The 18,798-nt window shown below is 36.6% G+C and overlaps 1 protein-coding gene across 1 annotated transcript; it reads left to right on the plus strand.

The window, feature by feature from the left end:
- The first annotated feature begins 15,872 nt into the window (after positions 1–15,872).
- On the plus strand, positions 15,873–17,097 carry LOC112276954 (large ribosomal subunit protein uL15c). Its single transcript, XM_024508804.3, has one exon. It carries the CDS (start codon positions 15,904–15,906, stop codon positions 16,714–16,716), a length of 813 nt encoding a protein of 270 aa, XP_024364572.1. The 5' UTR covers positions 15,873–15,903; the 3' UTR covers positions 16,717–17,097.
- Positions 17,098–18,798: the final 1,701 nt, after the last annotated feature.

Here is an 18,798-nt window from a genome sequence, read left to right on the forward strand (position 1 = left end):
TCAACCATCGATAGTGTCCCATACCAGGGCGGGAAGACCACCCAGTTATTTGATCATTGTTGAGGCCTTCGTAACTTCCTTCGAATAGAATATTTGGAACACCATCAGGAGTTGTTCCTACCTCTAGCAAAATCACCAAACATCGGGAGTCCCTTCCCAAATCGTGATACCAAACGCGTTGTATCTCACCATCTATTCGAGGAAGAACATGTCGTTCTTGAAGATCTTCATTTCGATTGCATCGTCTTGAAGGTTGTGACAATCGTAATGTCTCGTCTAGCACGTCAGCAAACGAAGGTTCTTGAGTTGAATCCGCTGGTTGTTGGCTCTCCATCTAATTAGCATCACAAATGCAAAGAAGTTACAAACAAAGATAGGAAATTGAATGTTATCTTGCCTCAATCTTGTCTCTTTTATAAGAGAGATTTTCATCTTTGTTTCGATGGATGTCGTTGATGAAAAACTTTGACTTTAGCTGATGCATTTGCTAGATTCCTGGATGGCTCCCATGTGCGTTCATTAATATCATATCCGTGCCAATGAACAAGATATTCCAGCTTATTTCGATGCCGCCTTGAGTCTAATATCTCTTCCACCTCAAATTCTTCATTATTATCTACTTCTATAGGAGGCGGTGGCATTTGTCTTCTTCCTTGTATATCCACTGTCTTATATGGTTCAAGAAGAGACACGTGGAATACAGGATGGATCTTCATTGACTCCAGTAGATGTAACCGATATGCAACTGGGTTGATCTATTCAAAAACAGAAAAGGGGCCAAGCCTACGATAGTCCAACTTGTCACAAGGTCGAGTAGTCTTGATATTGCGACGAAGTAGCCATACCTTATCACCCATGTTGAGTTGTGGTTGTGTCACGGACACAAAATACAGACTTGAAATCTAACAAGAAGTTCAAGAAGAAGTGGCAGAACTAGATTAAACAGATGAGTATAAGAACAACACCAGAAAGGTGAGCTAGAACTCCAAGAGATGTGTTGTCGAGACTGAAGAACCCTTCAGCCTCGACTCCTATATATACTACTGAATAGGAAGCTTCTCGAGCTACTTCCGCTAACTAGGACGCTTCTCCAATAACTTCTACTAATTAGGAAACTTCTCGAGCAACTTCCTAGAATCTATCAGAATATTCTAGAACCTTCTAAGAATATTCTAGAACCTTCTAAGAATATTCTAGAACCATCTAAGAGAATCTTTAGAGAATATTCTAAGAATCTTCTAGAACCTTCTAAAGGAATCTTTAGAGAATCTTTAGAGAATATTCTAGAAGAATATTCGAAGAATCTTCTAATGTATGTCCATGACATCACCTCCTCTTCTAGCTTCGAGGTCTCCGAGAAGCAATGTTGTTATCAGTCAATACCAACGCAAGAAAATGAAAATCTGTCGCATCACATCCGCTATGAATTCCAATTATTGTTCGCGAGGCAAATGATTCATCGGCCCTTGGAGCCAACGGTAGTGACCAACACCTTCAACCTCTGACCAAGCGTGGACTTCTGTGTCTTCATTGTGAAACTGTCCTCCAAACACACCTTCTGGCTGACCGTCGTAGGCAGGCTCGACCTCAAATACAATTACTAGCGATCTGTTGCTCGGTATCCTCGGACGTCGGCGTGGTGCAGGCGGTTCTTCATCTCGCGGTCGTCTTCGTGAGCTAGTCGCTTGAGATGACATAACAAGTGTAGTATCTTGACTATCCATGTCTAAAGGCTAAAACGATAAGAGCAAACTATAGTTGCTAACAAAGTTCTACACTATCGAACTATGGGTTTTGGAGGTGCCCTCCTCCCTTTTTATGCTACTTGATGAGCAAGCTTCAGCAAGAAGCTATCGTTGAATCGGCTTAGGTTTATGAGGATATCGTTGATGAAATTCTTGTACCTTTTTTGGTACATTGGCAAGATTTTCGGCACGCTCCCACGTTCGTTCATTGATGTCGTATCCACTCCAATGCACTAAATACTCCAATTTTCTCCTATTACGCCGTGAATCTAGTACCTTTTCCACCTCGTATTCCTCATGGTTTTCAATTTTGATACTTGGTGGCGGACTTTGTACTCTTTGGGGAAAAGCTGACTCTCGATAAGGTTCCAACAAAGACACGTGAAAGACTGGATGTACCTTCATAGTAGTTGGTAACTCCGGACGATATGCCACCGGATTGATCTGCTTCCCGATAACAAATGGCCCTAATCTCCGATAGTCCAATTTGTCACATGGCCGCTTGGTCTTGATATTCCGTCGAAGAAGCCATACTTTACTTCCAACTTTAAAAGTAGGTGCCTCATTTCGATATTTATCTGCAGATGCCTTGTAACTCTCTTGGGCAGATTGCAATTGAAGCTTCAACGTCGCTTGAAGCTCCGATAGTTGCTTCACAAATCCTTCAGCTGCTGGGTTGTTATTTGCTGAAGAACTCAATAAATCGAGCTTGGGGTGGTATCCGTAGTTGGAGAAGAATGGTGTTTGTTGAGTTGACACATGAAGAGTGTTGTTGTATGCGAACTCAGCAAGCGGTAGATATGCAGTCCAATCATCTTGTTGATAGTTGATGCTGCATCGTAAATATTGCTCCAAAACTTGATTCACCCGCTCCGTTTGACCGTCAGTTTGAGGATGAAAAGCCGAAGAGAGCTTAATATCCACCTTCAATATCTCAAAGAGGGGCCTCCAAAACTTGGATACAAACTGAGTACCTCGATCCGACACGATATCATCTGGTAGGCCATGATAACGATATATGTTATCAAGAAAGAGTCTTGCGGTGTCTTCACTTGATGATGTTTTTTTGAAAGGCACGAAATGCGCCATCTTTGTAAATCGATCCACCACAACAAAGATGCTGTCAAATGAATTCGATGGCGGTAGGTCCGTAATGAAGTCCATAGAAACTGAAGACCATGGTCGGTGCGGAATAGGCAATGGCTGGAGAAGTCCATACGGACGATGTCGAGGGATCTTGGATCTTGAACAAACATCACAAGAAAGGACAAATTCCTTCACATCCTTCCACATTTGGGGCCACCAAAAATCTCGTGAAATGAGCTCCAAAGTCTTGTTGAATCCAAAATGTCCCGCAGTTGGAAAGTCGTGGCGAGATTGAAGTACTCGGAGTCGAGTTGGTCCTTTTGGGATATACAACCGCTCCTCAAAATACAGAAGATCTCCCTCCACCTTAAACTTGTCATTATCGACACGTTGTTTGATGTCAAGAGCTATAGAATCCTCAATGGTCGCAGTACGTACCTCGCTGAGGAAGCCGTCATCGATAGTTGCAACAGTAGCAAAAATCCTGAATTTTTCTGGTTTCAACAATGTTGTACATTGTTGATCAAACGCTGCTTCTCCAGCCTTTGGCGTAAGATATGATCTCCTCGATAATGCGTCAGATAATCCTTGCTGTTTTCCAGGGCAGTAGGTGATAATAAAGTCAAATCGTGATAGAGACATATTCCATCGAGCTTGACGACGATTCAAAATTCGAGCTGTCATGAAGTACTCCAAATTCTTGTGGTCCGTATAAACAGTCACTGGATGTGCAGCTCCTTCGAAGAAGTGACGCCACTCTTGGAAGGCATCCACTATAGCAAGCAGCTCTTTGTCGTGGATCTCGTAGTTGATCTCAGCAGCAGAGAACTTTCGTGAATAGAACGCAACTGGGTGAAGCTTCTTGTCTATGCCCATCTGTGAAAGCACAGCTCCCAAAGCAAAATCTGAAGCATCGGTCTCTAAATAGAAAGCCTTTGCAAAGTCAGGGTGTACCAAGATTGGAGCCGTAGTGAATGCCGTCTTGAGATCTTGAAATGCTTTTGCTGCTTGTGATCTCCATTCGAGCTTGTCTTTGCTTGTTAGACGCGTGAGTGGTGCAGCAACTTGAGAATAATTCTTGATGAAGATCCGATAGAAGTTAGCAAATCCAAAAAAACACTGAACATCTCTAACCGTCTTCGGAACTTCCCAAGATATAATTGCTTCTACCTTTTTTGGATCCATCTTCAAGTCCTCTGTAGTCGCAATGAAGCCCAAAAATTCCATCTCATTCTGGTAAAATTGACACTTCTCCAACTTGGCATAGAGTCCTCGTTCGCATAGTTTTTCAAGAACCAAACAAACGTGCTTCTCATGTTCTTCTTCATTCTTGGAAAATATCAAAATATCATCCAGATAGATGACAACAAAGTCATCGAGGTACTCCCGAAAGATGTCGTTCATCATATGCTGAAAGACCGCTGGAGCATTGGTAAGACCAAAAGGCATGACATTGTACTCAAAATGGCCATACCTTGTACGAAAGGCTGTCTTCCATTCATCTCCTTCTTTGATTCGCACAAGGTTGTAGGCTCCTCTTAAATCAATCTTTGTAAAAATTCTTGCACGTCCAAGTTGATCTAAGAGGCCGGAGATCAAAGGTAAGGGATAGCGATTTTTCTTGGTCACCTTGTTGAGTCCTCGATAGTCCACGCACATCCGCAGTGAGCCATCCTTTTTCTTCACGAATAGGATTGGTGCTCCAGTTGGCGACTTTGAATGTCGAATAAAATTCTTGGCTAGATTCTCATCGATGTACTTCCGCAATTCTGCCAACTCCGTCTGCGATAGGTTGTATATTGGACCAAAAGGTGGTTGCGCTCCTTCCTCTAAGTCTATGGCGCAATCATATGGTCGATGTTCCGGCAGTATATTGGCGTTCTTCTTCTGAAACACGTCTTCAAAATCCCTATATTGCTCTGGTATATTCGATGTTGAGATATTCTCGCCGCTAGTTGGAGCTGCATAAATGACAAATGGTGCGCCTTCCTTGGACGATCTTAGGAACGCTCTCGCTCCAATAAACATGGATTTCTTCATGTAGGTTCTACCAACAGGTTTATTATTATTTTTTTCAGGAAATGTTATCCTTCGTAGCCTCCAATCAATGGACGGATTATGATCTTCTAACTAAGAAAGACCAAGGATAACAGGGCTTGATGGAGTTCTAATAATATTAAAAATAACGTGACTACTATGGTCCTTAAACACCACTTCTATAGGTTCTGATTCGTGGGTAACGTTGCCTGACAATAAGGGTCATTCATCTATCACCTCTACGTGAACAGGTTTGGACTTCTGTACTAAACGGATCTTGTGGCGTTTAGCAAACTCTTCATCTAAAAAACAAGTAGATGCCCCCGAATCCAATAAAGCGAAAGTTTTTTATTTTTGAGGGCCTAAAAACAAAGGAATTGTAAAACAACGGGCAGGTTGGACAGAGAAGGAGGAACCTGATTGTTGTCGTGATATTAGATTGTCCAGCCGCACGGTTCCTACTATGGCTGGGCGTCGTCGTTTTCCGGAATCATCGCACTTCTAGTCTTGACAGGGTACCAATTTTGCTTCTTTGGGCAATTTCCAACCTTGTGACCTTCTTCTCCACAGTACAAACATAACCCTTCCTCCATACGCCGTTTCTTCTCTGTTGGAGTAAGAGATCGGACACGCGCCGTGTCGATTTGCATGTCTGTTGCCTCCGAATGTGAGTTTAAGCTATTTGCAGACATAGTCACGTCGTAACGAGTCATTTGGTGTCTTGGACGTTGGTCTTGGCGACACTGGAATAGGCGGTTGTCACACTTTACAGCTTGGCTAATAGCTTCGTTGAGCGTTTGAGGATCAGGAAGAGATAACAGCAAGTCCTTCACATCATCCTTCAAGCTCCAATAAAACTGACTCACCAACGCCTTTTCACTCCAATTAATGTCACTTGCCAATTGTCTGAAATCCGAGGCATAGACTGATGCAGAGCGTGTTCCTTGTCGTAGCGATCGGATCTTTGTTGTAGCCCATCGAACTTTATCATGCTCGCCAAATGCTTCTGCAAACGCCTCCAAGAACGTTTCAAAGTTGCTCAGGATTGGCGATCGCTTCTCAAACAAGGGAGTAAACCAAGACAGAGCTTGTGTTGTAAGCAAGATTCCAACAAGCCCAACACGCGCTTCCTCCGTCGGATAACGTTCGGGCTGTAAAATTGTTATCAACCTGATTTGGTTGACAAAACCTCGAAACTTGGAACGAGTTCCATCAAACTTATCCGAAAGACTAACTCGAGGCTCCTTTCGTTGTAGGACTACTCGATCTTGTTGAAATGGAGGTAGAACTGCTTCTTCTGGCGCAGAAGTTTGAGGTTGATATGCTTTAGATGGCGCTATCCCAGATGCTCCATTGTTATGGAGTCCTACCATGACTCCTTCGATCTCTGTTGTCCTATGTGACAACGAGGCAAGAGCATTTATGATGGCGTCTAGTTTGGATTCCAAACTTTCAGCCATTTTAACGTCTTAACCTTCGGCTAACCTTCAGAAAGAAGAAAAAAGAGTTTTGACAAGAGGACAATATTGGTTCAGAGGAGAGTACTCCGTAACCTCTAAAACGCCTTAAGACTCCAAGATGAGGGGTAATCCACTCTCTCCAAGAAGAATAAGGCTCCAATATTGAGAAAGAAGAGATATCAGTTTAGAGGAGGGTAATCCGCAACCTCTAAAACACTAGCACACCTTCAAGAAGAGGGGTAATCCACTCTCTAACAAGAAGGAACTAGCTCTGATACCAGTGAAAATGTAGTCTCGACAAACTGTCACGGACACAAAATACAGACTTGAAATCTAACTAGAAGTTCAAGAAGAAGTGGCAGAACTAGATTAAACAGATGAGTACAAGAACAACACCAGAAAGGTGAGCTAGAACTCCAAGAGATGTGTTGTCGAGACTGAAGAACCCTTCAGCCTCGACTCCTATATATACTACTGAATAGGAAGCTTCTCGAGCTACTTCCGCTAACTAGGACGCTTCTCCAATAACTTCTACTAATTAGGAAACTTCTCGAGCAACTTCCTAGAATCTATCACAATATTCTAGAACCTTCTAAGAATATTCTAGAACCTTCTAAGAGAATCTTTAGGGAATATTCTAAGAATCTTCTAGAACCTTCTAAAGGAATCTTTAGAGAATCTTTAGAGAATATTCTAATGTATGTCCATGACAGGTTGCTCCTTACGATATAGATCTGCGTTTATCTTTTGTCGTTCTTGAGCTTCCTTCAATTGTGTCTTCATTATTGCATGTAACTCTGACAACCGATTTGCCATATCTTCTGCTGCAGGATTATCAACTTTTGAAAAATCAAAAGTATCAAGTCGTGGATGATAGCCATAATTGGCAAAGAAAGGTGTTTGGTGCATGGAAGAATGTACCGTATTATTATATCAAACTCTGCCAATGGCAGAAGGGTTGTCCAATCATCTTGTTGGTAGTTGATAGTACACCTTAAATATTGCTCCAAGACTTGGTTTACGCGCTCTGTTTGTCCATCAGTTTGAGGATGGAAAGCCGAAGATAGCTTTATCTCCACTTTTAAAATCTTGAAAAGGGTCCTCCAGAATCTTGACACAAATTGAGTTCCTCTATCCGATATGATATCTTTAGGTAATCCATGATAGCGATAGATATTATCAATGAAAAGCTTAGTTGTTTCTTCACTTGTGATAGATTTTGTACATGGCACAAAGTGTGCCATCTTGGTGAAACGATCTACTATCACAAATATAGAATCATAAGATCTTGAGCTTGGAAGATCTATGATGAAATCCATAGAAACAGAAGACTATGGTTGTTCTGGTATAGGTAATGGCTGAAGAAGTCCGTAAGGTCGATGACGAGGAATTTTTGATCTTGAACAAATATCACATGATTGTACAAAGTCTTTGACTGACTTCCACATTTGTGGCCACCAAAAATCTCTTGATATGAGTTCCAAAGTCTTATTATATCCAAAGTGCCCTGCTGCTAGAAAGTCATGACGTGCTTGAAGAACACGTAAACGTGCTTCTCCTTCTGGAACATATAGGCGTCCTTCAAAATATAATAGATTATTCTTGAACTCGAACTTAGAAGGATCATGAGACTTGGAAGAATTATTCTTGATATCATGAACAAGAGGGTCTGAGGACATACTGGACTGGATTTGCTTGAGAAAAGTTAAATCAACAGTCAATGTTGATTTCATTGCTCGGAGATGAAATTGCTCCGGTTTCAAGAGGACCGTTCTTTGTTGCTCAAAAGCTGCATCTCCTTCTTTTGGTCCAAAATAAGAACGTCTAGATAGGGCATCGGACAAACCTTGTTGTTTTCCTGGCCGATAAGTGATAATGAACTCGAATCTTGACAAAGACATACTCCAACGAGCTTGACGACGATTCAACACGCGTGTTGACATGAAATACTCGAGGTTCTTGTGATCTGTATACACAGTGACTGGACTAGAAGCGCCTTCTAGATAATGACGCCATTCTTGAAAGGAATCCACGATTGCAAGAAGTTCTTTATCGTGGATCTCATAATTGATCTCGGCTGTTGAGAATTTTCTTGAATGAAAAGCTATCGGATGAAGTTTGTCATCTGTTCCCATTTGTGATAAAACTGCACCCAAGGCAAAATCTGATGCATCTGTTTCCATAAAAAATGCCTTAGAAAAGTCAACACAATATAAGACTGGTGCAGAGACAAACGATGTCTTCAAGGCTTCAAATGCTGCTTCCGCTTCTTGATTCCATTGAAATTTATCTTTACTAGTCAAGCGTGTAAGTGGAGCTACAACTCGTGAGAAATCTTTGATGAAGATCCGGTAGTAATTGGCAAATCCCAAGAAACATTGGACATCTCTTACTATCCTTGGAATCTTCCAATCCATGATTGTCTGGACTTTCTTAGAATCCATCATGAGACCATCATTTGAAATGATGTATCCTAAAAAGTCAACTTGAGTAGTGTGAAATATACACTTTTCCATCTTGGTGTACAATCCTGCATCTCTAAGTTTTTGTAATACTTGACGAACATGTATTTCATGTTCTTTGATGTTCTTAGAATAGATCAGGATATCGTCTAGATAGCAGACGACAAAATTGTCTAAGAATTCACGAAATACATCATTCATGAGATGTTGAAAAGCAGCTGGTGCATTCGTGAGTCCAAAGGGCATGACATTATATTCGAAATGTCCATACCTGGTTCGAAACGCAGTCTTCCATTCATCTCCTTCTTTGATCCGTACTAGATTATATGCTCCTCTTAGATCTATTTTTGTATAAATCTTAGCTTGATTCAACTGGTCAAGGAGTCCTGATATCAAAGGTAATGGATACCTGTTCTTGATTGTGATCTTGTTGAGTCCTCAATAATCAACACACATTCGTAAAGATCCATCTTTTTTCTTTACGAATAGAATTGGAGCTCCTGCTGGAGATTTTGAATGGCGTATGAAATTCTTCGCTAAATTCTCGTCAATATATGTCTTGAGTTCAGCCATCTCATCTTGCGATAAACTGTAAATTGGTCCAAATAGTGGCTGAGTTCCTTCCTTGAGGTCGATTGAACAATCATATGGACGATGCTTAGGAAGAATATTTGCATTTTTTTTCTCAAAAACGTCTTGATACTCGTAATATTGACTTGGAATGCCACTTGAAGTCTTTACGTTTTCAGAAATAGGTGCAGCATAAATAGCAAAAGTTGATCCTTCTTTTGCTGCGTGTATAAATACTTTTGCACCTATCAGTACGGGTTTTACTATACTAGACTTATAATTTTTTACTTGGTTAGTAGAACTATTAATAACGCTCTGGGAAAAGTCAAGTTTACGCGAATTCCAATCTATTCGAGGGTTGTATTTTTCTAGCCAGGATAAACCTAAAATAACTGGATTGGACGGGGATTTAATTATGTTAAAAGCTATGTAGCTATCATGACCGTCTATTGTTACTTTTATAGGATGAGTTTCATGAGTGACATCTCCAGAAGACAAGGGACGACCATCTATGACTTCTACATGTACTGGTTTAGGTTTCTGTACAAAAGGTATTTTACGACTTTTAACAAATTGTTCATCTAAAAAACATGCTGAGGCTCCTGAATCTAATAAAGCAGAGGCTTTGTAATTCTTAGGTCCTAAATATAAGTCTATTATAAAACAAGGAGAGGGTTCTGAGGAGAGGATAGGACCTTCATTAGGAATTGTACAAGGTTCCAGCTGCATGGTCTCTATTGTAGCTGGACGAATCCGTTTTTTGACATGTTGTTTTCTTTGACCGTCATACCCCTCATTTTATAGTTGCGTCGTTTCTTTGGACAATGTTGAGCAGTGTGCTTAGGTTCTCCGCAATATAAACATAATCCTTCTTGACGACGACAAATTTTTTCTTGCTCAGTTAGGGGTTTAAAACGTACTGCGTCAATTTACATGTCTTCTACTTCCGAATGTACGTTTGGCAAAGATGTTGATGTTGCCATTGAGTAATAACGTTGAGGTTCCCGTGAATGATTCTCAGATCGAAATTCGAAAAGTCGATTATCACATTTTATCGCAAAATCGATTGCTTGACTCAAAGTTTGAGGATCAGGTAAGTTGAGCATCAATTTCTTTACTTCGTATTGCAATCCATAAAGAAATTGACTGATCAGTGCAGCATCATCCCACTTGATGTCAATTGCAAGTTGTCGAAATTGTGAAGCATACACTGTTACTGAACATTTTCCTTGTCGCAAAATTCGGATCTTATTTGTTGCAACACAAGTTGCATCGTGTTCACCATACATAGATCAAAACTCCACCAAAAAAGCTTCCGAATTGTCCAATATTGGATTTTTGTGTTTAAGAAAAGACGAAAACCACGATAATGCAGAACCAGAAAGTAGAGTGCCAATAAACCTAACTTGTGATCCTGGAGTTGGATAGCTTTGCGGTTGAAGTTCAATTGCCAATTGTACTTGATTGATGAACCCTTGAAACTTAGATCTCGTACCATCAAATTTCTCGGGTAAGGCAATTCTTGGTTCTCTAGTGCTTACAGGGTGTTGTACAATTGGAGAAGGAACGTGATTTGTTGTAGATGTTGAAGCAGCTCCGATCATCTCTATATCCCCACTTTCTGCTATTCTTGTTCTTTCATGTGTTGGTGAATTGAGTTGATGCATCGCAAGCATTAACTCCCTCATTTGCTCTTGCATTTGTGCCATTGCACTCTTCATTTCAACAAGCTCTGCCATAATGACACTAAGAAAAATTTGTTTGATACTGCTCAAGACAAAAGAAAAGAAAGACTTGATAACAAAGAAAATACTAAGAACAATATCAGTTTAGAAGTGGGTAATCCGCAAAATTCTAATACGCTTATGTCTTGTCAAGAGAAAGGGGTAATCCACTCTCACTCAAGAAAAACAAAGCTCTGATATTGTAAGTGTACTCTTGTCAATCTGTCAAGGACAAAGACTCGATGAGAGAAAATATACACAAAAAGGCTATCTCGATATAATAAGTCAAAATATAAACAAGTAGGTATATTAAAAGGAAACTGGAATGGCTATTGCTACAAGACAAGAAACTAAAGACTCTTGAACCTGGACTAGAAGCAAGAAAGGAGTTGACAAGAGTGAAGAAGCCTTCACTCTTGTCTCTATATATACTATCTAACTAGGGGCTACGTGGCGACGTTCTATAGGACCTCCAATATGTGTTGACTTTGTAGGACACATGCCTTGACTTACAAGGCAAGTTTTTCTACATGTGGGCCACATAGTTAGCTTGATCTTCAAGCTAACAACATGTGTGGCACATGGCCAACTTGTTGACCACGTTTCTAATCCAAAAAGTCAATTAAAGACACCTATGAAGTCAAAGCAGCGTCTAAGAAGTTTCTAGGAAGCTTCTATATTAAATATTATAGAATTAACTTACTTTTATCTACTTTTACTTACTTCTACCTATTTCTATATGTAATTATTAGCTTACATGATTATGGCCGTGACATTTGGTCATTTACCATTTTCTATTCTTTCTAGTATCTCTTTTATCTTATTAACATCATCAAATAGATCTTTTATAGAGATAATTTTACAACATACCATTGCAAATAAATAAACAATTCCTATAAAAGGACACATTGTCATTGTTTTAATTTTATTCTTTAGAGTCTCAATAGCCATGTATTTTGCACTACTATATATACACTTATTCTTAGTAGCTTTTAAATTGCTTCGAACCTCAATCTTAGACATTCTAAAATCAATTACTTTTATAATTTGTAGAACAATTTCATTTGTGATTTTCTTTTCCTCCACATTAAAAAAAATGTAGTTAAGCTGCAAATTATAATGTACAATGTACATGTTATTCAAGTAACACATCTTTCTTGCAATTTAATACACAATATCATTTCTAAGTACATTTTTTATTTTTTTGTTTTATTTTTTTATTTTTTTTTGTTTTGGTATACAATTTTTGTACTTTTATTTGTATTAGCTTTCATTGAAAAAAAATACTTGTTAAAATTGGAATAGATTAGACTTTCTATAATACTTAATTTTTTAATAAATAACTTAACATGCCTAACATCTATCTTTTTAGTTGCACATACAAGTCCCAACTACTTTGATTCATAAATCATTCCAAGAAATCTTTTATTTCTATAATCCATGATTTCAAGACTTTTTATATTTGATGATAGTTTTAAAGCATCTGATTCTTCAACCTCCATGTAATGTAAGTCTTTCAATCTTTGCAATAGATGCCTTACTAATTCATAATTTAAAAAATGCTCTTGACTTACAAAAAACAATATCTCATGTAGATATTTATCATTGTCTTCCACTTCATCATGAGTAACAATAAATTAAATTATAGAACATTTCCAATACCTCCATCAATTCCTATGTACAATATCACAATCTTCTACACATTTCTTCTATACATGCTTCTCTACCCCTGAGTTTATGCAATCCATGTACAAAAATCTTACAATATGTCCTTAGTTACAAATCAACTACATAACTATTTTAGCACCATATTTTCTCCTCATATTATTAATAAACATTCTAAGTTCTTAATCCTTCAAAATCTTCACAAAAGACATTTTTTTTTCTTTCTTTGATCATGCTTTCTATTTTCTTCACAATAATATTTAAGACTCTAATAATATCTTTCACCACTTCACAAACCATGTTAAGCCAAAAAATTAATGGACTAATACAACCATACTTTACATAAAACTATTAAATTGTTTTGCCAATAGAAGAGCATAAATTATGTAATTTTGGTATGCTCTTCTATTGGCAAAACAAAAATTGTTATAATTTAGCATGAATTGAATTAGAATTGATAGATTTGATATTGATAAGAAAGCTATCAAAAATAATTATGACATTGTTTATTACATTATTAAGAGAAAATATGGATGAAAAAGATGTTGTATAGTCTAGCTCATACTATTTATTTATCAATTATAATTAATATAATTGCTTCTTATATGAGCTTGCATCACTATGCTTATTGCGCATATGTTTTAGAATTATTGAAAATTATTATGTGACTTCTATAGTTATATCATGGCACAAATAAATAAACATAGGAGGAGTTGCATGAAGAAGAAAAGTTAGCACAATAGATTCTCTATCTATCAAATGCTCTTTATACTTTTGATCCAAATGTATCATTTTAGATATCAATAATTTTTGGTACTAATGTCATATGCAATGTGCAATTATAATTAGAAGAGATGGAAAATATATAATAATGTTAGTTTTAATATTTTGGGAGAGCTTCTTATGCCAAATGAACTAAAAAAGAACAAACATCCTAGATTGCAAAATGCCAATTTGTAGGCAATAATATCAAATTATAACATAATATTGTCAATGTATGCTATTATTTTAAAATTTAAAAATATCTTTTTAAAAAAGATATAATCTAAAAATAATTAATTAAGTCTAATTTTAGAAATGAAAGTATATTTTTAAATTTTTGTTGAAGATACAGATAGAATATTTTTAAATAATCAATGAACTAATTTATTATATAATCTTTGTAGATTTTTTCTATTTAGAAATTTTATAGAAGTATATATATTTTTAATTTATATATTTATAACATTGTATATGATAAAAAGTAGTATTTTTTTAAAATATAAATTTAAATTTGATAATTTTAAAATAATATATTAATAAAATTAAATAACATAATAAAAACATAACTTATCTTCTTCTTTATTTATTTAATAATAATTAATACTTAATTAAAATAGCTATACATATAATAGTTGATTTACAATTGTCTTCAAAATATATATTGAAAGCTCTTCAAAAGTAATAAAACATCTTTGATATTTTAGAATATGATTATCGAATAGTATAGATATTTTAAAATACTTATTATGATTATGATTATTATTATTAAGTTATTATAGTGTAATCTTTTTTGTAGTTAAAAGCTTAGATTTGAGAATAGTATTTTATTTTATTAATATTACATATTCTATATTTATTAAAAGCATATTTAAAAATATCACAAAAAATTTGATAAAAAACTTAAAAAAGAAAAAAAGAAAATGAAAACCAACATAATTAAATGTATTAAGTAATAACATAATATCTATGCATATAATTTCCAAGAAAATAAAAAAAAAAAAATCAATCAAGTTATTATCCTATCAATTTTATGTTATTAAAAGTTTATTTACCATAAAAGACCTCAATAAAATTTATGTTATGTTATGTTATGTTATGTTATTTAATAATAGAGTAGTAACAATAGCTCTATTGATGTAAAAAAAATAAAAAATCAAAAATAAAAAATAACATGAAAAGTAAGCTATGTTTGTCTAAACATATATTGATCTAAACATTACAATTAAAGGATATAAATCAGTAAAATGTAGTAGAAGTAGTGGTATACTTATCTCAATGCAAAGAAATCAAATTCATTTAAAAGTTAAAGATATGCAACTTTAATTCATAATGATATTAAGAAAAAGAAATAAAAATGATTAGTTATAAATTAAGATTTAAAAAATTATTATGAAAATATAAAAAGTCAATAACTATGACACCTAAAACTTGAAGCTTTTATATTCATATATATATATATATATATATATATATATATATATTTCTAAGTTATTTACTTTATTTTATATATATATATATATATATATATATATATATTTCCAAGTTATTTACTTTATTTTTTAGTATGTACTTGTGCTTGAAATTATTATGTATCATTAAATAATTAAATAATCCTTATATTTTTTTTTATTATTATTTTAGTAGATCCATTAATCAAATTTAAATTTTAAGATATTGTAATATTCTCCTAAGAAAATTAGAACAAATATTTTAGTATTATATATATATATATATATATATATATATATGTGTGTGTGTGTGTGTGTGTGTATTTATTTTATTTGATCATTTTAAAATTACAATCTTTTATTCTTTGAGAATTGATTTATTTTAAACACATTATTAATAAAAAAAAATTAAACATGTTTTATATAGATATTTTCATATTATTAATTACATTTTTTTTTTAAATGGTAGGAAAAGAATGTTTTGTTTTTATTAAAACAGCACATCTTAAATACATAAAACATATTTAAAATTAGAATAATCACAAATTTTAATGATATTATGTTTAATTTTTAGATACTTTTTAAAGATTCTAGTTTATATAAATATAGCCCGAGTTCACACACACATACTTTTACTTGGGTTATAATCACACGTGTGTGAAGTGCTTGCATTGTTATACATGAATAGAGGTTTTTCTGGCTTTTCATATTACAAAATCACAGATTCCGAGATGACTGAAATTTTCTGAAACACTGGGACCCGGGTTTGGGGCCCAGGACCCAGGCCCCAGCTTACTCTTATCCACACGGACCCCATCTGCGGCCAAAGGAAACCGATCCGGTAACCGTGACGGGAGCAGCTGAAGCACGAACAAGTGTGTGAGTTTGTGAAATTGTGTGCGTTTGTGTTGAGGTTTGCGGAGTCTGGAGCTTCGACGTCGGCCATGGCCACTCTCGCCTTCTCCACCACCACCACTACAACCAGCAACACGGCGTTCTCGTTGCAGAAACCCCCTCCCAGCAGCAGTAGCAGCAGTAGCCATGCATTGGGCAGCTCGTTTCTCAGGGGAACTGTGTCGCTGCGCGTTGCTTCAGGTCGCGTGAGCGTGGTGAAATCTTCCAGGAGCGGGCTGGCGATTGTGGCGAACGGCAGGAAAGCGGCGAAGGTTGAGCGAGATGAGAGTGAGGTGGACCAACGGTTTCGGTTGAACAATTTGTCGCCGCAGCCTGGGTCTCGGCACCGGCAGAAGAGGAAAGGGCGTGGTATCGCCGCAGGGCAGGGCGCTAGTTGTGGGTTCGGTATGCGTGGGCAGAAGTCGAGGTCCGGGTCTGGAGTGCGGCCCGGATTCGAAGGAGGTCAGATGCCTTTGTACCGGAGGTTGCCGAAGTTGAGGGGAATCGCTGGTGGCATGGGCGCCGGTTTGCCGAATTACGTAGCTGTGAATTTGACCGACATTGCTACTACATTTCAAGAGGGCGAGGAGGTGTCCCTCGAAGCTCTGAAGGAGAGGCGCGTCTTGAACCCCTCGGGCCGGGACCGGAAGCTGCCGCTGAAGATTCTTGGCGATGGGGAGCTTGACTTTAAGGTAAAGATCAAGGCCGGGGCCGTTTCCGCTGCCGCGAGGGAGAAATTGGAGACCCTTGGATGCGAATTCGAAATTTTGCCGAAGAAGAAGAAATGGGTCTCTGTTCAGTATTCGAAGAACCAAGCTCGTGCCGAAGCTTACTTTGCTAAGAAGAGGGGCGAGAGTGCTTAGATAATACCAGGTCGATGTTCCTCTTTTACACTCTTTTTATGTCCAATTTTCTCCTAGTTTAGATTTTGTATCCAATGTAGGAAAGAAAATGCATGCAGGTTTCATTTGAGACTAGGTTTTTTTCCGCACAATGTGATCTAGATTACTCTATCTGGTCACATTGAAATTTAAAGGTGCACTGAGCGAGTTAAGCTGTTTCTCGTAAGCTTGTGACAGGAAGCTGCGTTGCTGTCTATTCGTCAGTGACGGTGGTTTGATGATGTCTATTCGGTGAAATTGAGCTTAATTTGTCGAAAAACCTTGGTTTTGATGGACAGTGTCGCGACTGTGATTTCATTAATAACTAATATCTGACAGGCTTGCATGTTCAGATTTAAAGCAGTCACATGAATACGTGTTTTGTGGCATTTAGTTAGTTTAAAAATGCGATTCCTCGGAATTCATCTCTGTTTTCGAGTTTCATGATTTTGCTCTCAACTCTTTCAGCAATTTATGGTTGTATAGAGTGAATGCTGGCAATGTGGATGTGGGTTTCATGGAGAGAGAGTCGTTTCACCGTAGCAGGCTGATTGCTTGCGATCAGTGCTAGAGCAGTGTGCACTGCCTGATCTTGTGCAACTTTGCAGTAAATCTTCTGCGTGTTAGCTTTTGGAGTAATCCACCGTGTGTATGAATTTGTTCCGCAATTTGAATGATAAATTTGAATGATAAATTTGAAAACATCATATTCCAACATTTGCTTTGGACTGGAAGCTAGAGCTGTAGTTTGGGCTGAACGTAGTAGTGCAATTACAGTTGGCAACTTCTATGATGAATTTAGGTTCATAGGGGTTGTATAGTTTCACTCATGGATTTTTTGCATCTGAATTGTGCTCTAGAGGTTGTTCCGCGGGTTCTGCCACCAATTGGGAGTAAAATTGTGGGAAGCTTATTCGTGAGCACTGGAGTATGGAGGGAGTCTTGTTTTGTTTCTCATGTAATGAACTTCTATTCCTACTACTAAACTTCACATGTCTACCAATGTTTTAAAACCATGTCTTCCTAATCCTAGATTACTAGATTGTGCAAATCAATGTTGTACATCATAATGTATGTAACTGTTTCTAGATTCAAGTGCTCGCAAAACTTCTTCACATGCTTTTGTGGATCTCCAAAAGCTTGTTTTATGTACTTTCTTGCTCAAGATGTATTAACTTAATGTATTAACTTATTTCACCTCAAAACTGCTAAACATGCGAAACGAAATAAGGTCATGTGTGATAGAACGTGTGACAGTTACCGTCAATAAGGAAATAATTTCTAAATTTGTACATCATATTCATTTTGTCACTTTTTTCTTCCAAGAAATCAACCACAAGAGGTGATCTACCGCAGACATCGATGTTGCTTTTGGCACGTGACAAATAGAAAGATGGATTTCAAATCCATAAAATTTGGTTTTTGGCAATTTCTGCTGTTCTGTTGTATTTTCTATCTTTGTTATAAATTGCCTTTGCAAAGACTTACGTCAAATTTTCATGTTTAATGCAAGCAATTCAGATAAACAAGTATATTTGGGAACCTATGGATGTGGTTTTCATAGACTTTTTTTTTGTATATCCTCAGAAATAGGCTTCTACAAATATATTTATCTAATACAAAGTTATAAAAAAACCACTTTATTTCTCTATGGTTGAAGTCTTTTCTAATTTCAAACACTCATTTGAAGCATCAACATTAAATTTTGGAAATCCCTCATTGAAATTTAAAGCCAGTCAGTTATATGCACTCTAGCATTGCAAAGTTGGAATCTATGAGGTGCATTTAGAAAAAAGTTGTACACAATATATTTTCTTATCATTGTAAATAATTTTGAATTGATAAAAATATTATTTTTAGAAATATTGCACTCTTTTACTAATAATAATACAAATGCTATGTATTGCCATACATATAACTTGGAAACAAACTCAATTAAACAACTCAATACTATGTTATTAAAATTGAATTGAACATTTTATTAAACATTTAAAAAAGATCAATAATAAATTAAATATGTACATATATTTATAATTTTAAAAAGTATTATCTTGTTAACAATAA

The sequence above is a fragment of the Physcomitrium patens genome, chromosome 24 (assembly GCF_059467195.1).
Source record: "Physcomitrium patens ecotype Gransden chromosome 24, ASM5946719v1, whole genome shotgun sequence".
In the NCBI taxonomy this organism is placed as follows: Eukaryota; Viridiplantae; Streptophyta; class Bryopsida; order Funariales; family Funariaceae; genus Physcomitrium; species Physcomitrium patens.

What these genes read in the sequence shown, in the direction of transcription:
- LOC112276954 (XM_024508804.3), top strand. Translation starts at nt 15,904, where the DNA reads ATGGCCACTCTCGCCTTCTCCACCACCACCACTACAACCAGCAACACG.